Source organism: Prionailurus viverrinus, chromosome D4, assembly GCF_022837055.1.
Source record: "Prionailurus viverrinus isolate Anna chromosome D4, UM_Priviv_1.0, whole genome shotgun sequence".
Taxonomy (NCBI): domain Eukaryota; kingdom Metazoa; phylum Chordata; class Mammalia; order Carnivora; family Felidae; genus Prionailurus; species Prionailurus viverrinus.
In genome coordinates this window covers 62,004,195-62,028,092 of record NC_062573.1, presented here as the reverse complement: position 1 = coordinate 62,028,092, position 23,898 = coordinate 62,004,195, and the positions used below count along the sequence as shown (strand labels likewise).

At 44.9% G+C, this 23,898-nt stretch overlaps 1 protein-coding gene across 1 annotated transcript in view; it reads left to right on the top strand.

The window, feature by feature from the left end:
* The window catches only part of NTRK2 (neurotrophic receptor tyrosine kinase 2), a 332,930-nt gene that overhangs the window by 245,305 nt on the left and 63,727 nt on the right, over positions 1 to 23,898 (top strand). Inside the window, exons 16-17 of the mRNA XM_047831133.1 lie at positions 3,388 to 3,518; positions 17,982 to 18,154. Coding sequence (XP_047687089.1) covers positions 3,388 to 3,518; positions 17,982 to 18,154 — 304 coding nt within the window. The remainder of the gene's footprint in view (positions 1 to 3,387; positions 3,519 to 17,981; positions 18,155 to 23,898) is intronic.

Sequence of the window (23,898 nt, the reverse complement as noted above, 5' to 3'; positions counted from 1 at the left end):
TCTTAGGTCAGTGAAAGGAGAGCTTCAGGTTAGTTATTCTCTCCACCCCTGACCTCTGAGAATTTGGCTGCTTTATGGCCTATAGGATTGTTGTCAGTTAACTGAAATGATATGATTAAATAGCATTTATCTGTGGCTGTTATGACCGTTTGATACATTTTTTTCAATAAATATTTTTATTGTACCAACTGTATGCAAAACACTGTAAGGCCTGTCAGGAATGTAAATACAAACACAAAAGTGTTACCTGTGCTTCGGAGTGGCTTCTAGTCTTCTAAGAGAGAAATTCTGATGAGAGGGAATACATTGGCAAAAGACCACCCTTCATATAATCTATTGTGTCCCAAACCAACAGAGCAAATTAATGCAAAATAGCCCATTTCTGAACGAAAAGATGCACTTACTGCTTTCAAGGTCAGTATAGGAAAACTGGTCTCATCAATTTTAGTTTTGAAGGTGATGGAAATGTGGCTTTACCCATAGCTTTAAAAACTTAAACTTATTTCCCACCGATTTCTTCTCCTATCTGAAATTTTTTTTAAGTGTAAATCAAAAACGAAAAGAAGTTAAATACTTGCCTTGACATGATGAAAGTAAATCAAGTGGCAATTTAATTCCCACTGAACATGTGACCACCATGGAGTTAAATATTAGATTTAAATATGGCAGCTAATTCTCTGCAAGAATTACATTTGTCTCTTTATATGGGCACTCTACCTAATGAACACATTTCTCTTCTCTTAAATTCAGCCGTTGCTACTGGAGCATGAGAAATTAATATACATTCTTATATTCATTAATATTGTTGCTCATAAAAGACCTTTTGATTTTTATCACCCTGAGTTCCCAGAGGCCCATGGAAGCCGTCATTGCTCCAAACCACATGAATTATCGGGGGGAAAATCCTATTAAGGCAAAACCTTAATCACCGCTTGTATTTTACATCAAATTGTATCTAAAAAGAAACTGTAGAGCATATCCATCAACAGAAAATGAATAAATAAATGGCGGTATAGTCCTCTCACAGAATATTATAAAGTAGTAAAAGGTAAAATAAAAGTAAATAAATAAAAATAAAAAATAAAAAGTAAATAAATAAAAAAGTAAATAAAAAAAGTAAAAAGGTAACAAGTAGTAAAATATTATAAAGTAGTAAAAGCAAAAGGATGACTACCACACACATACTGGAACTCAATGTAACTCAATCTCCAGGGCGTTGTTGGGTAAAAAAGGCAAGATGCGAAGAATACACATTCTCGCATCATATCTCATTAGGGATATAGCGTTAGTAGCAAACCTGTAGAGGAAATGAGTAACACAAAATTCAGGGTAGTAACTGGGCCCCAGAAGAGAGTGGGGAAGTGGATACAATCAAGAAAGTCCCAGTGGTAGAGCGGTGCTTTCAACGTACTAGTGATAGTCTGTTTTTTAAATGGGATGGTGGGCTTATGGGCATTCTTTTTAATACTATTATTTCAACTACAGAATTTTGATTTATATTCTCTTGTGTTTTCACAATGCAGTTCACATTCAAGTTAAAAAAAAAAGACTTAAAAAAATTTTTGTTAATCTTCATTTATTTTTGAGAGACAGACAGAGTGTGAGCAGGGAAGGAGCAGAGAGAGAAGGACACACAGAATCCAAAGCAGGCTCCAGGCCCTGAGCTGTCAGCACAGAGCCTGACGTGAGGCTCGAACCCACAAACCGTGAGATCATGACCTGAGCCAAAGTCGGACGCTCAACCGACTGAGCCACCCAGGTGCCCACCCCCCCAAAAAAAGACTTTTAAAGAAAGTTCATCAAATTAAACCACAGTAATAAATCTTCTGTGTGCTCAGCACTTGAGACATTGCACAAGACTATAGGAGATAGATAGGGTTGCTTTTAAACTCAGGGAGTTTCCAGTTATGAAATGAATGGAAGACATAAGCCAGAATTCAACTAAGCACAAGTCATGATATAATATGAATTCAGAGAAGGAGGTCGTCGGTGGTCAAAGTGGTCTTGGAAACTCTCAGGAAGTGAGAATTTGAACTCACTTTTGAAGGGTGAACTAAACAGAAAGGAAGCTGGGAGATTATGTTTACTTTTTATTCTATTGTTTACATATTCTATTTTTCTTGCCATGTGTAGCACAATTTATAACGGAAAAGAAACTGTGGTATGGAAGAAAAAAAAAAAAAAACAACATTTACTCTGGATTCAGACCTGAATTCAAACTTCAACTTCTCTGTTCCCATGCCGTGAATCACTGAAATTTCTGCAGGCTCAGTTTCCCTGTGTACAAAATGCAGAGAAGGTTGCTTCCCAGGGCTGTGCGAGAAAAATGAGAGAATATTGTTGGCTGGACATTCCAAGCTCCAGAGGGCGTCCCGATCTCTTTTTAATACTGCCATTCAGGGACGAGCCTTCCAGAAAAGAATGGTGGCCAATGGGCTGGTGGAACCCTTGAACTGAGAAGTTCAACATCTGATGGGCAGGGGGAAGAGCCACATACTCCCACTACGGCTCTGTCCTCCACAGAGTCTCCTTTGGGGCTTCCCACTGGCTCTGTTCTTCTGAGAAATGCTTTGCTCTGCTCCCCTCCTTGCAGCTGATGGGCTTCCAGAAAGCCTTGGCTGCCTCCTGCCTTGTTCCTTGGGAAAGTGTATGGATGAATTGATGTGGGCCAGCCCCACTCTAGACTAGAGGGGGAAATATTCTCTCTTCCCACCATGCATCTATTCTTATCTCTTCTTGGCATTGGATAACCAAGACTGGGGACATGATCTTAGAATGGGCTGGGGAAGCCAGCCATAGCACAGCCTAGACATTTCTGGAAGGAGAAATGAGTCTCAACCATGGTCTAGCCCACCTCAGCAGGAGGCTAAAGCTGGGACGGGGACAAATCTTTAATTAGAAATGCCCAGACCTTGCCTTTTCCCCTTGTGTCCTTTGAGCCTCTTTCCCTCAGGAGTCTGAGGCTTCTTAACAAAGAATTAGGGATTCCTAGCTCTCTCTCTGCCTTTCCCCACTAGACACATGACTAACAAGTATATGCAAGGTGTCTGGCTTATGAGAGGCCTGCTATTGATGTCCAATCCCTTCTCATCTCTCCCCTTTCCTAATCTGGGAAGTTCATTAATGACATTCCGCAGACAACGAGGAGGTCGCTACTTGATTTCTATCGAAAATGACCACTGAGTCCTGGAAAGCAAGCCAGTGCAACCTCCCTCCAGCCATTTGGGCGGACTGTGAGGATGGATACTGAGTTTCTCCTCTGGTTTGCCAGTGCAGAGGGGCAGAGTCTCAGGCCTGCACGCTCAGGAGGCAGGCCCCTGACTCCCACCCTCAGCCTTTACCTCCACGTGCCTCGATTCCAATTTCCATTCTGTCTTTGTTTTCCAGTTGTTCAACACATCAAGCGACATAACATTGTTCTGAAAAGGGAGCTAGGCGAAGGAGCCTTTGGAAAAGTTTTCCTAGCTGAATGCTATAACCTCTGTCCTGAGCAGGACAAGATCTTGGTGGCAGTGAAGGTAAGAGAACACTCCAGAATGTCTCATTATCTGTTGTCGCACTAATGTGTGGAAGCGCATTGTGTCATTTTGTATTTGGCCAATTCAGGAGCCAATTATGTCTGCTATGGTGGATGTGTTCGAATTTCCTGTACCCAAATGGACAGCGGGAAGGGTGTTTGGGGCACATCTAGCTGTCTGAGCTTCTTCTCAGGGGCAACCTGTCCATCTCCAGGCTGTGAATAGCTTTGGGCTACTCTGACAAATCAATGCTAACTCAAATCTGGGTGGAGGTCGGTAGGGTCAAACAGAATTCAACCAGCTAAGTCTTGGAGATTCAATCTGTCTCCTCAGATTGCTTGATGCTGAAGCCAAGTTCAGCTGGAGCTTGTCTCTGGTGAAGGTTCTAGAAGGGAGACCAGAGTTCACTTTTCCCTCTCAGCCTCTGCTCTGCTGACGTCTTCTGTTATACCTTACCCTGTCCCTCCCAAATGTTCCCAGAGCCCCAGGACTGTAAACAGTGTGGGCAAGACTCTATCCTGGGGTGGATGGAGTCTCTTGTAAATTCCACTACCCTAGGAGATACAAGGTCTTACTGAAATAAAAGAGTCTGAAAGTCCTTACTTCTAGCCATTTCCCCCAAAACTCAAAAAGGAGACCTGGCCTTCAATAAGATAAATATTACTGGAAGGGAACAAAAGTTCCACTGAGTTCTCTAAAACACAAGAATTAACAAAAATAGCGCAAAAGACTTGAGCATATCTTTTACATATGCATTGTCAACATTTTAAAAAACAACTCACCAAGGTATTGAATAATATATGCAAACCACTTAAAAGAGGCATATATTTATTAAATGAATTAGGTGGCAAAGGAATGTAGACTTAGCTAGCATAATAAAATGCAACTTCTTGGCTTAACAGAAGATGACTGGGTTTTGTTTGTTTCTGCCAAACACAGAATGTTTACATGAGTGGCGTTTGTTTACTGGTTATAATCAGGACAACCTTTCATGTTTAAAAAAATCAGATGTATATTCCATTACTGTTGTACTTAGCATTAAAATACTCTGGTATATACACAATAGGTCACTGAGGAGAGAGGTAAAATTCTTCTTGAACTTTCTCATCCTGCAGATTAAACACAGTTTCTGTTAAAACTCATCCAAAGGAAAAAACAGTGCATTTGCTTTCTTTATCTTTCAAAGTAACCAACATGAGTGGATGCTCTTAGACGCTCACCAGAGGTTTCTAAAAGCTGCATTTTAAAGTGACTAAAGGACATGGTGGCCCATTTGGTTGAGCATCGGAACTTGTCTCAGGTCATGATCTCATGGCTTGTGGGTTCGAGCCCCGCATGGGGCTCTGTGCTGACAGCTCTGTGCCTGGAGCCTATTTCAGATTCTGTGTCTCCCTCTCTCTCTGCCCCCCCCAACCACCCGCTCGCACTCTGTCTGTCTCTCTCTCTCTCAAAATAAATACACATAATAATAAAATAAAAATAAAGCGAATAAAGAACAGAATTTTCTAGGAAGGGTAAATGTAGTGTCAATAAACATCATACTAAGTTAAGCAAATGGAAGGGAGAAAGGGAGCCAGAGGAGAGGAAACAGGAAGGAGATGCTAGAAAGATGTGAGGTCAAGTAGGGTAGAAGGTGTAAAATAAGAATCCTGCTCTGATTCTGGGGGCGGGGGGTGGGGGGGGCAGGGGTTTAATTCCTGCTGTTGCGATTGCTTCCTCTTTCCTTTCCTTTACCCCAAAAGTTTGTTATTTTTTAAAGCACAGAATGTTCAGAACATTTGGCAGGGTTATATCTGCAGGCTCTGCTCTCTTCTGCCGCTCTGTTTTTCCCCTTAGGATAAATGGGACCAAGAGGTGCCTCTATTTTTGTAGATTCGTAGACTGATAAAACATGAGAGCTGGAAAAAGCTTAGGGAAGAGCTGATCCTAATCTAGCCATGAGTTATACACAAGGACACTGAAGACCATGGATTTGTGTTCTGGGCTCATGTTTCCTCCCACTGATATTTGGAGACCACCCAGGGAACTAAGTCAGCCCATCAGATTCTGAATTCAGATTCTTGAGGTCACAAGGTGAGACTCTTTGAAGGTACAAACATTCTGGGAGATTAGAGAATCCTAGATGATCGTGTAGGAGTAGCTGAGGGACCTCGGCCAGATAGGGAGAAATTTCTCAGTGGGTATAGCTTTTCTTTTTGGTATCATTTCTTATTCTCTGCCTACTTTGCTGTATTTCTTTGAATGCCCTCGAAGAGAGGGTGTTGCATGGCTAAATCCAGGGCACCCTCAGCTCTTGGGTTACATTTCCTTCCCAACACATGCCAAAATAAGGTTTCAGGGCTTGGGCTGGTAATGATGAAAGATCAGCCGGCATCAGCCGTGTGTAGCCAGTGGGGCATGCTTCCACGTGGTCACATCTCCCTTGGCTACTGTCGGTGAGGCTTCTCTGGTTTGAATCACAGTCACAGCCCTAATCCCACCTCTGACCTAGACCCAGGACCTAGTCCTCATAGACACCCTGGCTTTGCCAAATAAGTTCGCAAATGAATGACCTATGAAGAGTGCTTGTTAATTAACACCGCTAAAAACAAGCAAACAAACAAACAAGAGACAAGCCAAGGAACAAAAACTTGGATTTTTCCCTTTTATCAAATCCTGACTCCTCCTCTGCCAGGTCCTTCTTGTTGAAATTCAAATGCAACTGTTGTTTCAGGCAGAGAGGATAAAATGCCTGCAGCTCAAAAATGCAGTTCCAACTTCAAGGTCGCACACCTAGGAAGTCTCAGCTCAGTGATCTTGCATGTGCAGTTTTGTTGAAATCAAAGGCTTTGTTTATGTTCGCTGGAATGACTTCAAGCTTCAGAGAGGATGCCCAGGTTAATTTTCCGGGATCCACAGGCTGCAACCTCACAAGGAAGGAGTCGGATCTTCTACAGGCTCTGGATGAATGGATCAGAATAGCACATGGACCTTTTACAAAGCTGCTGTCTCCAGCCCAACCTGCTCAATTTTAGGGCTGCGAGCTGGCCAATTGAAAGTGTGTTCAAAGACTATCCCAGGAGCCTGGGAGGACAACGTCTATGATTCTGGCCCTAACCACAGGAAAGCGAATTTTTAAGGAATGAGACAAGCTGAATGCAGCTTCCGGGGCCTGCACAGACTGTCACCTCTGAGGAGTGGCTGCGGGAGCTGCTTCTCTCCCATTGGAGGCACCCAGGGATGTTTGACAGGCTTTCTGCCCGTTGCCTAGCAACCCCGGCAGCATTGATTATGTATGCTAAGAAATTGCAGCTATTGTCCTTTTTCTTTCTCTAGAAGGAGCTGACTGGTTTGAAATCCAAGACTTTGCATTCAGACTGACAGATGTCAGTTTCCTGTAAATTCTGGCGTCGCCTGCCCCAAGTGATTTCAGAACTGGAGGGATCCACGGGAACCGATTTGAGATGGAAGTGATCCTAAGGCATGTGTAGGGCATTCGAGGGTGCAGGAGGGCTGAGCGTGCCTCTCCCTTTAGAGTATCTGCTTGTTTGGAGCCAACCAGACTGACCTTTTCTTGATATTTTTGGATGACCTTTGTTTTTTAGTGAATAGATTTGACAATTATTTTTTTTTCCTCTTTACACTGTATTACAATTGAAGAGCCCATAAAGAGAATGAGAAGCAGAGAAACCAGTCTTTGATCAGAATGAGTTACTTTACCTTTAAGTAACTCAATTGCCAAGGAAACGCTTCATGGCAGTTTCCCTGCATTAGCTGTGGGTGCGTTAGCTATTTTTGGCTCTCTCCAACCTGCATTTCAATAGCTACAATGCCTACAACATTTTCTTGTACTATGAATGCATGCGGATTTTTGTTTTTTAAACATAGCCACAAGTGAGCTTTGTAGGATTCATGGCCTCTCCTCCCCCTCTCCACTAACTCAGGAGTATTTCCAGAAACATAAAATGCTGCACACGAGAGAGACTTTAGAAATCCTACAGAACCCAAGCCTCATGTTTTATAGATGAGAAAGCCAAGACCCAGGGAAGTGGAGTGACTTCCTTGAGGGGTAAGTTAAAGTGAGTGAGAGGCACCAGCAGAGGAACATTTGAGACTAGAAAGGACGAAATCTGACTTCAGCAGGTACTTCCTTTGGGATTTTTGCATTTCATGTTTCTGAATATCTTCTTGTTAACAGAGGAAATAAGGATGATTTTCTTCACCAAGGGTTTTGGAAGAGTTGACTGATAAGCCCTCTGGCACACTACCGTTCGGCAGCCCCAAAGTCACATCCAGCATGTTTTTCCATTCCTGTGTCTGGAGAGCCCTACCTCGCCCCCTCGATGCACACAGCTCCCATTAATCCATCAGCTCTCCGCTCAGGTTGCTCCTCTTTGGAGATACATTCCCTTGCCTGCTCCCCCAGCTAAGTCAGACCTCCCTATTACATGCTAGTAAGGCATCTGCCCTTGTCCTTCACAGCATTTGTCAAGGTTGTGCATTCTATATGTATCCACGGGCTTAGTTAATCAATGGCAAGATTGTGGGTCTCCTCCGTTAGAGCGGTATTTTTGAGGGCAAGAACCATGCTTTTTAGCACATTGTCTAATATCTAGTAACATGGAATCAGTGCTTGTTGAGTGAACAAAAGGATAGACGGGTGGACAGATAAACTATAGAAAAAATAGCCTTTGAAAAAGTGAAGAGTCTGCAGTTGACGTTTCTAGGTAAGGAAATGATCTGATGAACCACTGATAATCATAGAACTTTATAGCTGAGAGGCACTGTAAAGATGATATATAGAGGATAGTGTAATCTAATGAGAAGTCATTTTAGAAATGATTGAACCACTATGCAGATATATAGAACTATTAGCTGATGTTCTTTAGCTTAACTCCCACCTTTTGTGAGGGAAGAAACGGGAACCCAGAGAAGATGAATGACTCATCCAAGGTCACATAGCTTGACCAAGGTCACTTAACGTCAGACGTAGGACTAAAACTCAGGCCTCCCCGTCAGTATGATGCTTACCATGTACCACACTCTTATTGACTGAATTTTGCACATGCCCTGGTAGACCAAGTTGAAGAAATTCAACACAGTGCCACTTATCAAGTGCTAGTTGTGCTCATTTGCGTGTAAGGTCGACAGATACTTTTCTTGTTTTCCCAGTAGAAACGTAATTCAAGGAAATAGGCAGAAATAAAGAAAACTGGATTCTGGAATGAATGTTAACAAAACATCACAATCGGCTTTGAGGAGAAGAGCAGGAGACTGCTCACTGGAAACCTAACTCAAGCTGGTTTAAGAAGTAAAGGAAATTTACTTGTTCAAGCTACTGGTATCCTTGCTTCAGGGACTGATGGATCCAGGAAATCAGTTCTCCCTGCTCTCTCGGGTCTGCTTTCCTCTGTATTGACCGTATTCCCAGGCAAGTTCTCCCCACACTGTGGTGAGCTATCTAAGCAACAGCTATGGGCTTGGATCCTGCCATCCAGCAACCCAAAAGAGAGCTCCTCTTCCCCAACAATTACACAAAAGTCCAAGGGCCAACTTCCTACTGGCTAGTTGTCTTGAGTTGGGTCACCAAGTCCTCTGACTCTCTGGATAATAGTCTGAATATCCAGGACTGGGTCACGTACATATTCTTGCAAATGGATGGTGGGTCAACTCTGCACAACACACATGGACTGAACGTGGGGAACCATGCTTCCCTGAAAGAATATGAGAGATTCTATCCCTGAAGAAAGGGGTAAAAGTCTGAGAAGAAAAAAAAAAAAAGGAATATGACCAACTCAAATAGGAACTACAGGACAGCTAGGCCTCACTGCTAGAACAGCTGGGATCTAAAAACTCACTCTGGATCTGAGGTGGCCCTTGTGACTGTGCCCTCTTTATCCTCTCAGCAGGAAACACCAGGGAGGTTTCCCTGCTGATGGAGTGTAGCTATCTCTTGCCTCTGCTGTTTCCTAACATTTGACTTCTGCTTCCGGGCCAACTGCTGCTCACGTAGTCTCTGTGCTCCCCCCCTGCCCCCCGCCCCCCACCCAATGCATATTGCTCAAGAAGGAAGATACTGTGTGTTCAGTTGCTCTATTCTGTCTTCATGCCAGGCCACCTACCTGTGGACCAACTACCCAAGGTGGTCACATGGCACAGATGAGGCCATCTGTGGGGAAGAAGCAACTAGAGCCAATTATCTCAGAATATGTATAGGGCAGAATAAGGGCTCAAAAAGGAAAGCTCATTCCCTTCCATTCTAGAAGAGTGAAACAATTCATAGACAAGAAAGGACATCAAGAGTTCATCAGTTCAAGCGCTCTATCCAGGCACGTTTATCTCTAAGGCATGTGGCTATTTTCTTGCTTTCTTTCATTTTAGTTTTGTTTTTTTGTTTTGTTTTGTTTTGCTTTGTTTTGTTTTTGTGGCAGTCACCATATCAGTCCTCACATGCGATAAATCATGAGGTTTGCCTCCCATTCCTCCCTCTTCCTGCACTTTCTCTCCACTGCACACGGAATCCTTGTTCCCACATCATGGAAATGGAAGATGACAAGATTAGTATATTTAAGAGAACATCTGTCAGCGCTGCCCTATAAAAAGAGTTTGTATGCCTTAACAGGACAGAATGTTGCAGAAAGTGCTATCAATTCCATCTTGACAAGTCTCTAGTAATAGAAGTTGTAGAACTTTTAATGGTGGCTTATTAAAAGGCTTCATCGTCTTTATGGTCCAGACATTGTTTAATAGATTTCTACTGTACTTTAGTGTAAGGCCATTCTTTCCTGGCACATGTGTGTGGGTGTGTGCACATGTGTATCTGTGATGTGTGTGTGTGTGTGTGTGTGTGTGTGTGTGTGCGTGGGGGGGGTGAGGGCTGTGTGAGAAATGTGTGCACTCCCATACAGCATAGGATTGAGAGCAACATTTGCCTGGTGAGGGTCCCTCTTGTATTGAGTCAGGGCCCCGGTGATTAAGTTGCTCCACCAGTGTCCCCTTTCCAGTAACTTCAACTTTTAACCTTTGACAAGAGATCTGTTTTTTGTCTTGTTAAGTTGTCTTGTTAACCCTATTTTCTGGCTTGTCTACAATTTATCCCCATCTTCTCAGACATACTAAGCCCAAAACAGTGCCTTTCACTGGAATGAGGACTCATCTGGTATTCAACATAGCTGGAGGCTTCATTTCACACTTCTTTATCTCTGGAATCTGTGCCTCACTTTTTAATTGACTGCCCCGCTTTTTAATTGACTTTAACATGATAAGCCAACTGTCAATTGAGTCTTGGTCTACCATGATCCATCAGCAAGTTTAGTGCAATTGGCTCCAATTTTTAATTGTATTTAAAGCTGGTAAATATATTGCAGCTGCCCATGCTGGAGGACAACTTCTGATTCATTCCTTTGAGTCAATATTTTTCTAATATGACTGTTGCTATGAATTAGTTTGATGTCTTCCAAAGACTTAGCATTTGTAATATGCAACTTGATGTGATATGCACGCATAAACCATCAATTTCAGTACCCAAATGATTGTAAACATTTTAAAGTGTGTGAATTAGGACTTGGCCTTGTGTTTCCCATTGGATGGTCAACTTGTTAGATTCTGAACCATAAGAGTCAGCATGGCTGTGAAAATAAAGATAGCAGCAATCAACACCCTGGCTATGAATCTTGTATTTGAAGCTGTCACTTGGTACATAATTAAAGTCCTTGCAAAGGCCAGTTACATATGATTGAGTTGATATACACAGGTGTTGGTTTCTAATACATAGTGAGCACTGAGTGTGATCAATTTCATTTTCATATAATCATTTAATTAGTTTTCATTGCCTTAATGCAGGCAAGCCATCTATTGGACTCTGCTTAGTTTTTTTTTTTTTCAGTTTACTTATTTACTTATTTATGTATTTATTTATTTAGAAAGAAAGAGAGCATGAGTGGAGAAGGGACAAAGAGAGAGAGGGAGAGAGAGAATTTCAAGCAGGCTCCACACACTGTCAGGACAGGGCCCAACATGGGGCCTGAGCTCACAAACTGGGAGATCATGACCTGAGCCAAAACCAAGAGTTGGACACTTAACTGACAAAGCCACCCAGGCACACTGCACTCTCCTTAATTTTTAAGATCTTATTTCTATAAAGCTCTTCCTATCTCTGAATTTATTAAAATATAGTCTTCCAAAATTCACTTTTGTAAGAATTTGATAAAAATTTCCTCTACCTTTCTTTAGAGAAGACCCTGTAAGTTAGAAGAATCACACAGTATCATGACTACAGCTTACTCTAAATCCTTGGCTAATTGTTGCCTGTAAGAACCTTATAAGAAGGGTGTCTGCCTTAATTCTATTTCAGTTTACTGTTGTTTTCCAACAGTTGCAAGAGGCAGGTTGACCCGTTGATAGTCTTTTGAGATGGCTTTTATGGAACAGTGCTATCTAACAGAAGTATAATGTGAGCACAAATGCAAGTCACATTTGCATTTTTAAATTTCCTAGTACGCACATTAAAAAGTAAAATGAAACAGATGAAAATAACTGTATTCATATGTTTTATTTAACTCAACATATCTAAAATACCATTTTAACATACTATTAATATAAAAATATTAATGAGATATTTTATACACTGCCAGTTTTCAAAACCTGGTGTGTATTTTATACTTACAGTACATCTCAATTTGGATCAGCCAGAGTTCAAAAGACCACCAGCCACATGTAGTTGTTGGCTACCATATTGAATAGTACAGGTCTAAGAGGTATCGGAAAGGTCAACAGTCTCCATTATCAGCAGAGCTAGATGCAATCAATTATCCTGACCCGGAAGAACTTAGGCATGTTGACAGACATTCTCATGCATCTTAGTTGTTTCATATGGGAGTTAACTCCCTGCCCTCCATATTTTAAGCATGGTAATAGGCATTGGGCATAATGAAGTCCTACCATAATAATCTCTATGTTTTTATACTTCACCTTAACTTTGTTTCTATGATGTTAAATATTATAGGAGAAGAATATGAGATTAGTGTTTAAAACAAGGACACAAGCTTGTGTTTCCTAAGCCACCTGTACTTTGAAATGCAATGATCATTTGTCACATCCTACCACATCCAATCACACCAATGATTTCAAATAAGCTTTCTCGCCTCTCCTCCGAGCTTCCAGTTAGTTAGCCTTAATATTTTGTGGAAGCATTTGCGATGAATGCTAATTTTCCTTTTGTTTTTTTTTCCCCCTTGCCTCCATTTTGCCTTCGCTAGTTTCTCAGTTCTGTGCTGAAGTTTATTGCATGCTGCTCAGTTCTTCCAACTCTGAATCAGTGTGTGCTCAAGGCAGTAACTCTCTGTAGCTCTGGATGAGACCTCTCCCTTGAGAATGTCTTCAGAAAGGATGGTAGCTTTTGAAGTGTCAGGAAATTCACCAGGAATAAGAAGGAATGAAGCTACAAAGCAGACACCAGGAGTAAGAAAATAGCAATGCTTACTGATGGGGCAAATATGCCTGTCAAAATGAAACTTAAGTGGAGGGAATTGTCAGTGAGGGAAGCTGCCACCTCATGTCCATTGCCAAGGACTCGGGGAACCAGCCAAGCCTCCTTTAATTGAGTAAAATGACAATCAGCCGTGGTACTAAAACAGAGATGATTTTTATAAATAGGGTTGATAGCAGGATTTTTCTAGCTTCTGATTGCTGTCTGGCTATGGTTCCACCCTGAGAAAAATTCTGCCCTCTGAGTGCCAAATTCAGAAGATGATTTTGCCCAACTTGTTACTGCCATATTTTCTGAATCTCTTAAAATAGGATTGAATCATAATTTAGAAAAGGGACCCAACATGCAAAAATGGATGGGCACATAGGATGCAGCTAGGTTTGTAGGATGCACTCACCCCATGAATAGTGAAATCTTTCTCAAATCCAAAAATTTTACTGAAGCACAGCTTCTGACATTACACTAAGAGCACAGTCTCTTCCCATAGTGCCTTGGGGAAATGGAGATGTGAGATGCTCATTAGCTCTTTTAGTTTGGTGCCCCCCCCCCAACAAAAATTCTGTCTTCTCTTCCATCCCACCTTCTACCCCACTGCCGAACTCTCTCCCTGTCTCTCCCTCCCTGTCTCTCTCTCTCTCTCTCAAACACACACACACACACACAATCTAGCATTCTGGAATCAACAGTACATAGCTAAAACTTATGAAGAGAGATTACGTGAAGAATCTTTTCATGCCTTGTGGTAATACCCTAAAGGGGTCAGTAGTCTTCTCTAGTTCAATGTTAATGATAGGCTGAGGCCCTAGAAATAATCTCAGTGACACAGGGCAGCCTCTGAGTAAGGAGACTTTATCTCTGAGAAGACATCACAGGCTTCAAAGGGCTTTTGGAGGGAAATGGTGGCAGCCCGGGGTACCGCTGTTCTCATATTGAGCCATCTCTGTACCTTATCCATGCATCTTTGGGCCTCCCTGCCTCCTCATGTGAGCAAATCAGATGCAGGCCTAGTTGTGGTTTTGATTTCTAATATCACTGTCTACCGGGGACCCTCGGAGGCCTCCTGGCTTACACTACCTCACTCAGTCCTCCCAGTGACCCTGAGAAATAGATGACATTGTTCCCCTCACTCCACAAAAGATAAAACCAGAGCTCAGAGAGATCCAGAGCAGTCAGAATTTGAACCCAGATTTTTTTTTTAATTCTAAGCTAGAATGCCTTCTTTTTGAGTCCCACTATTGTGAGGATCTGTCATTTGTGGGGGTTTTCTGTTGTTGTTTCTTTATTTTGAGAGAGAGCGAGAGTGAGTGGGAGCAAGCAGGGGAGGGGCAGAGAGTGATAGAGAGAATCCTGCCAGTGCAGAGCCAGACGTGAGGCCTGACCCCACAAACCATGAGATCATGACCTAAGCCAAAATCAAGAGTTGGACGCCCAACGGGCTGAACCACCCAGGTGCCCTGTGAGGATCTGTCTTTCGACCAGAAGGAGAACACAACCGCTTCGGGCCAGCCCTCCAGGAGAGAAGGCATTGGGAAGTCTCCTCCTCATCCTTACATTCTCGTCCCTGCTTTCTCTACATGTACTCGGGCCCACTCGCTACCTTTCCACATGAACGTCCACTTTTCAGCCCTTTCCAGTGCTCTCTCATCTCTAGCTTGCACAGATCTCGTGGGTCCAGGGTTCTTTTATTTGCCCAACGTTGGATTCTGTTGTCAGCGGAAGTAGTGGAGACAGACACGTACCCAAAACCATAATGCAAGTCCAAGTACAGGAGACGTTCCGATGTGTGTATTTTGCTCCCAGTCAATGGCAACGTCCACGTCCTCTGTGTCCATCTTCTTGCCCTAACTGTGATTTATTTTTCTACCTAGAAGTTAGGCAGACCAAAACACTGGTTGGATTAAAAAACACCTAAAAAGCAGGCCCACAGATAAAACAGACCTAAACAGGTCGTGAAGATAAGCACTTCATGCCTCCCATGAGGAGGCTTAGTTTGGATGGGGACAAGCCCAGTTTCTGGAGCTTCGAGGAAGCAGAGCCCCAAAACGCAGGCTTTCAGCCTCTGTTCATTTTGTTATTAAATGAAGAAATGTGCGGTTACCATGGCAACAGCCCTACCAAAATTTTATGGCTTCTCTGACTACTTGCTGGCCCAAATCAGCTCACTTTTCAAAGCAGGTGCTCTTAAGGGATGCTTTTTGGAAAACCACATTCTAATGTGAGAATGGGGGAACCCCACCACCAGACCCTTTTTTCCGTCGGTACCTCCAGGCTTTGGCATAAGAGGTAACTGCCTGTAGCCTAATGAAAACTGTAGGTATAATTTCTGTCTCCTTGGGTCAGGTCAGCAATGGGAAGAAAGCTTCAAATCCTGCTAAAGGCAGTTCGTGAAAACACTAGATTCTATACGGATTGTAGCAGAAAAGACTTTGTGATCTTGCTGTTGCCTCTGTCATCTTAATGTTCTCTTGTCGCTGATATGAAGCAGACCCTGCATATTCATCGGTGCCCTCCTGTGCTTTCCCTGCTTGGGAGAGCAGCCCTGGGCATGGTAAATTACATATTGCAAAGTCATCGTGTGGCAGACTCGATGACGAGCCTCCTGACCCCCTTTGGGAATGAAGGATTTGCTCCCTCACTTGCTAGGAAGCCTCAGTCAGTCCTCAGCTACCAGCAGCCTGTGGGGGCTCAGAAAGGCCACTCAAGATCACACTCCCTTCCCAGTGGCCTCTGTCTGATGGCTGACTGATACAAAGCTACAAAGGCCCAGCCCCTTTGGCTGAAACTCAGGACAGCTCTGAAGGGTCATCCCATAGGCCTTGTGGGGGAGTGTTGAGACACAGCTCCACTCCCCCGGTGCCCAATCCCTCCCAGCAGGTGCTAATCCCAAGAGCATGCCCCAATGAATGTCTTGGCTGCTAACTTCTATCCCAGATTCTTTCCCTCAGGAACTTGACTTGTGGCACATTCCAAGGTCTAGAAGTTGCCCAGGTCAGGAGTATCTCCCACCCAGGAGAGCAGAGTCAAGGCAGCAATGAGCTGTAACACGCGACATGACCACCAGAAGCCTGGCAGTGCTTGTTGACCCTGACGCAGTGTGTGGTACACCTCTGGCAGGCGACATGCTTTCATTCTGTTCCCGAGTGATTATGGATGTTCACATTTGCCCTCTAACACCAATAAAGACAGATGGAAGTCTCTGGAAAAAGGATTCACATACCCACATGCCACCTCTACCAGGAGGAGTCCTCTGGCCGTCCCTTCTCCCTGTCCCTTAACTGTGGCTGCTGTCACAAATTACTACAAACGGAGTGGCTAAAGCAACCCAGATAATTTTTCTCGTAGTTTTGATGGTCAGACATCCAAAATCAGTTTTGTTAAAGATAAAGGGAAGATGTCGGCAGCGCTGGCTTCTTCTGGAGGCTCCAGGGTAGAAGACGTTTCCTGGATTTTTCCAGGTTTTAGAGGCCACCTTCATTCCTTCGCTCGTGGCCCCTTCTTCTACCCTCAAAGCCAACAGTGTAGCAGCTTCTGTACTGCCTGACCTCTGCTCCTACCTTACACCTTCTCTCTCCTGACCCTCCCACCCTTCTCACCCAGGAACCCTTGTTTGGAATGACATTGAGCCTACTTGGATAATCCCTCCACATCAAGATCCTTCACTTAGAGGCCTCTGTGTGGCTCAGTTGGTTAAGTGTTTCCACCATGTGTGACCTCGCGGTCATGAGATTGAGCCCCAGGTCGGGCTCTGCGTTGGCAGCACGGAGCCTGCTTGTGATTCTACTCTCTCTGCTCCTCTCTCTGCACCTCTTCCATTCTCACAATAAATAAATAAACAAGGAGAAAAAAAAAGATCCTGATGTAATCGCATTTACAAAGTCTCTTTTGTCATGTCAAGTAACATATTCATAGATTCTGGGGGTTGGGACATGGACGCCTTTGTATGGGTATCATTCAACCTCGGACACCAGTGCCCATGCCCGAGTCAGGACTCCAGGCAGAGGAATGAACACACGCAGAGACAGGAAGGCATGGCCTGATGTCATTTGGGCAGCTGTGGATCTTTCTTAAGGTGGGAGCATAGGTTTCAAGAGAAGCATGTCAAGTGATCAAACTGGACAGAGATGCAGGGGAGCTCACATTGGATACATGTCTTAAACTTGAGTTATAGTTAATCATAAATGTGGCTCATCTCCCTGTTTGCCCATAAGCACCTGAGGCCAGGACATGGGTCAGTATCTTCCCGATGTCACCACAGCTCTGGCTCAGAGACCGGCACAGGACAGGAGTTTGGTGCAGGTGATGTCATCAGCCCATGGCAGCTTTGCCCTGCTATGACACCGTGGGGGCAGAGTGGTCTGAGAAGAGAACTGTCCTGGGCACCTTCATCTTGGCCACGTGACCGGCCTGCTTGGACCTCCCCAGATCGGGACTTCTCCTGGGCCGGCAGCGTGGGTGAGCACGAGTGAAGCCTTTCTGAAGGGATACATAATAATGCTGGTCCAGTGATCACAGTCAAGGCTGAAAGATGGGTGCACGAGGGTTCAGTATGCTCTCCTATCTACTGGATATTTCCATAATATCAAGTTTTTCTTAAAGTTATGTGAGCGGAAGTGAGCGGCACATAGCATCCTTGAAAACCAGGTACCAAAAGGGAAGAGAAGTCTGTGGTGATAACTGGGTAATGATAGAGAAAAAAATGGGTTAAGACTATAAAAAGCTCATGTCTGTTACTTACTGAGAAAACATCTGTACGAGCGCTTCGTGAACCGTAAAGCATTCCATACCCATAAGGGACTTTTCCTCAGTTATTAATACAAACGGTATTTCTTCAGGAATTAGGCAATTTTCCAATCTTTTGTATGGTAAATGAGATGGATTTCCTTCCCGTCTACGAACCTCGGGGCTCACTGAAGTACTTCCTTCTCAACACAACCTTTCCCTTTGATGTCAGTTTAAGGTGTGTTGATTTTTCTCCTCTGTCTGCCCCTCATCCTCAGACGCTGAAGGATGCCAGTGACAACGCCCGCAAGGACTTCCACCGTGAGGCAGAGCTGCTGACCAACCTCCAGCACGAGCACATTGTCAAGTTCTACGGTGTCTGTGTGGAGGGTGACCCGCTCATCATGGTCTTTGAGTACATGAAGCACGGGGATCTCAACAAGTTCCTCAGGTGCGGTGCGGGGGATGGGATGGGAGGGGGCTTGAGGACGGTGCAGGCCTTCATGATTAAGACAGATGGAGGGTGAGGACCAGCAGTTGCTGGGAAGGTCCAAGGGTCACTTGGAACTTTCTCTAGAATGGCCTCTCCTGGTGACACCACCACCGTGTACCACAGAGAAAGAAACTGAGGCCACGGCAATGTTCTTGTCTTAATGAACTAACTCTACAGCATGCGATGTGAGCGATTCCACTCAGTTGCACCTGTGTTCATTGAGCATTTGTTAATGAAGTGGCATGTGACCTGGCATTTGAAGTGGACCGTAGAGTATCTGTAGGAGTTTGCCAGGTGGATTAGAGAGGAGTGTCCTTCAGGGCTAAGGAATCAGTGAGTTAAGGGACTAAGGTGTCACGGTGAGAGGTTTGGTCATCCAGGAGTGGAGAGCCCAGAGTAGGCACAGGATGTGTAAAAGAAGTGAGGAGGAGTCAAGGGCGGAGGGATGAGCAGTTGGATTTTAACCTGACAACAAAATGGAGACCCAGGAGGTCAGGAGGTCAGGGATGTGGTGAAAAGAACAGAATCCATAGAGCAAAAGCTCTGGAAGGAAGGAGGTCAAAAAACATTGGACGGGACCATTGGAAACACGGGCTATGGTTCTTGCTGAGCCCCTGAAGCCCTGCAAAGATGGACAGCCTTCACTAGAGGTGTTTTGTAGCAAACAGGGTCATTAGAAGAAGGCAAGGCAAGGAAGGGGGAAATGTTGATTATATAAGGGAGCCACTGGGTTATAAAATAGGGTCCGTGTCACTTGGATCTCTAGCATTAACCTAATTAGATTTTAGTTTACCAGTGGCTTCCTAGAAAGTCCCCCACCTTATGACAGGGAGGGGTCTCAAGACAGAATAAGTGAGAGATGATGCTGAGTGCCCATAATCCGGGGGTCAAGGTGAAGATACTCTGAAATAGTGAGGAGTTGAATCTCAGCTCTGGCGTTTATTAGCCAAGGGACCTTGGGCAAGTGTCTCAGCTGTTCAGGTAGTGATACGGAGCTAGCAGGGCAGATATGAGGACTAAGTTGGGATAAGTACAGAAAGCTCTTAGCATAGAAGCAAATAGGAAGTTTTCAACAAGCAGAAGCTTGAATTCCACTGGTGATGATATCTACTGGTAAACCAACTGCCTCCGCGAAGGGAATCACTGGGAGAGCTACACTGGGTAAGGCAGAGAAGTCCGTGGTCACCCAGCTAGGGTTCCCGGTCAGTGTTCTCCTCCTGCACCTCCCAAGAGACAGAAGAAATGAGCTGATCCACACACTCCTTGCTGAAGGAAACCAAGGGATGCTTTTATTTGCATTGAGCGGGGGAACGAATGGAACCCACCCGTTTAAGATCATGAGTGGAAAGAGTGAGATTCCCAGTAGTGTGGGCTGGGGAGACTGGATTCTCCTTCCCAGTCTGCATCAGCAGCTGTGTCGCTTGGGTGGGTCCTCATCCCACGTGGACCTGAGTTAGATTCTCTCTGTGTCACCTCTGGCTCTAACATGCCGTTGTCTTTCCAATGTAGCTGCCCCTCAACTTTGAAAGATTAGCAAGTGTGCTGCCTGTGATATCTCAGTAGGTAGTAGAATTTAGGACAAATGAGAAAGATGTCGGTCTCAGTAAAAGGGGTATAATAATGCCCACATAGAGGACTAGTGTCAAGACTATTGTGGTGGCAGATAATCGGTAGACGCTGTCCCCGCTGTCCTCCCTCTCTGCCACGCTGAGGGATCCACAATGCTGGGGATATTATACCTCTTGTGTTACGGTGACCTCTCTATCCTTCTCCAGTTTCTGGGGGCGCTGGAAAGGGCTTTCCCCAGAAAAGGGCACCAGGCAGTCACTTCGTGCAGCCCCTGGAAGATTCAGAAACTGTGCTGTTTACATAATAAGTCCACCACAGTGAGAACAGTGGAGGGGGCAGTGTACCTCTGTGCTTGGAAAATGCCATCATGTGGTTTGCACCTTCTGGATCACTTTTGCTGTCTCTAGCCTCATGAATACGTGTGCAATTTAGTCCTCTTGCTGGGATGGGTCCCCGTGCTCTGCCTTGCTTACAATTGTGGGGGGGGGGGGGGAAGGAAAGCCAGTGAAATTAAGGATGTGTAGCCGACACTTGGTGTTCAGAGACCATCATCCTGATGCACTACTCTGTGCCTGCAAGGTTTTTCTTGTAGGTGATAAGAGATGATGATGGTAGCTTTTGTCTTTCAGCTCTGATGTGAAAGGAGGAAAATTAGCTGCTCCTAGAAGTATTTTTCCCTTGTTCCCATGATCTCAGCTACTTGTCTATTTAAAGATGGTGCTTTCCAAAAACTGTAGCATAATACAACCAAACGTATTCACCCATATGCAGTGAAATGCTTCTGTGAGCTCACACTGCGTGTGCACATACGTGTATGCATGCGTATGTAACCAAGTGTGTGTGTGTGTGTGTGTGCGCACACACGCATGTGTTGATCCTTTCGCTTTTGGCTCAACCAACCTCTCCTTAGCTCTCCTTCCTGCTTCCGGAAGAAGCAGGCACCTGATTTTTAGGAATCTCTTCTGCTTGATCTCAGAATCTAATGAACTCTGGTTTCAAGAGGTATTCAATGCCAAGAATCAGGTTCTTAGGCACAATAATGTGCTCTGAACTATAGTCTGTCCTCCCTTTCTGGAAGGGAGTCTAGCCCCTAAACCACCATGAACATGTCCCCAAGCATCATTGGCACTGGCCTATAAAGACAGATGTCTACAATTTCCTCTCACTCTTTTTATTCACCCCGAAGCCATACATTGAGTACCAACATGGCCAAGTCCTCTGCTAGGTTGGCCAGGAAATGAGGAGTAAAACAGTTCTTGCTGGCAAGGAGATGACAGTTTTGCCTATTGGAATCTCTCCAGAATTCCTTTCCAACAAGAGGAAGAGAGATAAGGCTTTTCCAAGCAATAACAGCTAATATTATTGAGCCTTCTAAGCAATTTAAGTGGTTTAACTTGTATAAACTTAATAAACTATGATTACCATTATTCCCATTTTATGGTCCAAAAAACTGGGTCACGATGCTGGTGAGTGACACAGCTGAGATTCAAACCCACAGATCCTGGCTGCAAAACCCATAGAGCACTGCAATACTTCCTCTTGGGGTAGCTGTTGATAAAACTCAGAAGGAAGGTAGTGTGCCGTGGCATTCTGGAGCCAGACAGGGTGGCTAAGTGCCCGCTGTAACCCACACTTGGAGAGAATAAGCGGAGGAACGGTGAACAGCTTCCCCCGTTAGAAGCCCACTGAGCCTTCCCGCTCCTCAAGCGGGGTGCTAATGGTGCTTTTCCCCTCTTAAGGCATGTTCTCCTGGAAGAGGTAAACATGGTTTGATTTCTAAGAGCTGCAGGGTCACCTGAGGAGTGAAGCAGAGAGCTGCTGTGTTAAGTTCATTTATACTCCTCTTGAGAACTTGGTTAGAAGACTCACCTGCCCTCTTACAGCAGGACTTTCTGCTCCAAGAAAGCATGCAGAGGTGTCTCCCATTACAAGGAGTCCTGTTAAGTACTCACAAGCAAGCAGGGAAACCATTGGTTTAGCGTGCCGGAGCCTGCCCCAACCTGCACGTGGTATCAGAGAGTGCAGAAGGCACTGGGGAGTCAAAGCTTTCTGGGGCCTTCGGAGGGTAAGGCTGGAGCATGGGGCTTTGTGCACAGGTGGCCTATGGCACTGGCCTCTGTCTTCTCTGGAGACTTTGCAACTGATAGATTCTTAGAAGGGTCTAGATTCCTGGCAAATCAGCAACGTTATTTCACTCTTTGATTTAGATCCATGGAGGAGATTCCATCCTGGCCTAGATTCTCGGGATATTTCAGGATTTCTCATAGTTTGTGTGTTCTTCTAGGTCTCTCTGCTGGTATTGAAGTCACAGTCAGGGCTTTGTCTCCTGTAATAAGAGACAACATTCCCACTTTCCCCTCTTTCCCCGGCCCCCTTGGGTGCTGGGAAGAACAACATTGGAGCGATCTTTAGTGCTGGCTTTGCACGAAAGCCCAAGCGAGCTCTCAGTTATTGCTCGTATTAGTGAGCTCAGGAGGGTGCAGTGGGTACCCCCTCTTTACAGAATGAGGAGACAGTCCAGAGCGGTTCTGCAGGTCACCTGAGGTCACAGCTAGTGTGCTAGGATGGGATTCAAATTCCGTTTGGATACCCTGAGCTTTGCCCAGAGGTTTTGAGCTGAACAGAGCCCCAGGGCATTTCCCACACTGCTCCTCAGTGCTACAAGGGCACTAGGGGCTGGGTCTGAGTGGAGGTGACAGGCACCAGAACCTCCTTGCACAAAAACAGGAAGTCCCTCCCTGGGAATGGTTCAACGCAGATATTTAGAGACACAAGGGACCTACAGGATCACCCAGCCTCATATCTGTATGTTTGACTGATGGAAATTACAGACTGGACAAGTTCAAAGCTTCCCTAGATCCTGGTGCTGGGAAACTCCCCTCCTCCTTGTCCAGTGCTTATTCTCTCTTTTTTTTTTTTTTAATGTTTATTTTTGAGAGGCAGAGAGAGAGAGACAGAGACAGAGACAGAGTGTGAGCAGGGGAGGAGCAGAGAGACAGGGAGACACAGAATCCGAAGCAAGTTCCAGGCTCCGAGCTGTCAACACAGGGCCTGACGCAGGGCTCGAACTCACCAACCGTGAGATCGTGACCTGAGCCGAAGTCAGGCGCTTAACCGACTGAGCCACCCAGGTGCCCCTCCAGTGCTTGTTCTAAGGGAATACGAGAGTAAGAGATTTGGAAATCCAGAAAAGGGGAATCATTGTGGGCTGGAGCCAGGAAGGAGGCACTTCCACCCGCAGTTTGAGACCATCTGACTGAGGTAGGTCTGGGTGGTACGAAGAGACAGAAGGAGCAGAGAGTTCTGGGATCATTCAGCCTCTTTTATTTGCAAATTCTTATACGGTTCTGGAACACTGCAGGTGGGGTCGTCCACTTTAAAATCCATTTAAAATCTATATTTATTTTGAGTGCTTCCAACTGTCCTGAAGGAAATCTTCTCCCTTATTTGCCTCTGGGAGGGAGAACCCCTTTGACCCCTCCACAGAAGCTTCTAGAAGAAAAGGACCCTTTACTCTTTGCCCTACGGAGCCATTGGGGGCAGCAACACTGGTCTTGGCAGGATTCCAGAGTGGGGACTGCCAGGGCTGAGGGCACATCCTCACTGTGGGACACCCCCCCTCCCGAAAGCACATGCCAGTGTTTAGATACCTTAAGTCATCACACAGCTGGGAGAAGGCCAAGTGCATAAGACAGAAGAAAAAGAAGATATGGGTGCCTGGGTGGCTCAGTCCATTAAGCATCCGATTCTTAATTTCCGTTCAGGTCATGACCTCACGGTTTGTGGATTGAACCCTGCATCAGGCTCTGCGCTGACAGTGTGGAGCCTTCTTGGGATTCTCTCTGTCTCCCTCTCTCTCTGCCCCTTCCCTGCTTGTACTCTCTTTCTCTCTCTCTCTCTCTCTCTCTCTCTCTCTCTCTCTCTCTAAGTAAATAATCTTAAAAAGAAAACTATTTAAGAAAAAGAAGATATAAAATACCATACTCCCTCTACACCCTCCCCCCCCCCCATAGTGGAAAGGATAAAACTCAGCCCAGTAAAAGAATCAATGTATTGTGGTTCAAAAAGCTTTCCATGTGGTGGCCAGTGCACATGCCGAGCTGGAGGTGGGGGGAGGGGTGGGCAGGAGGAGA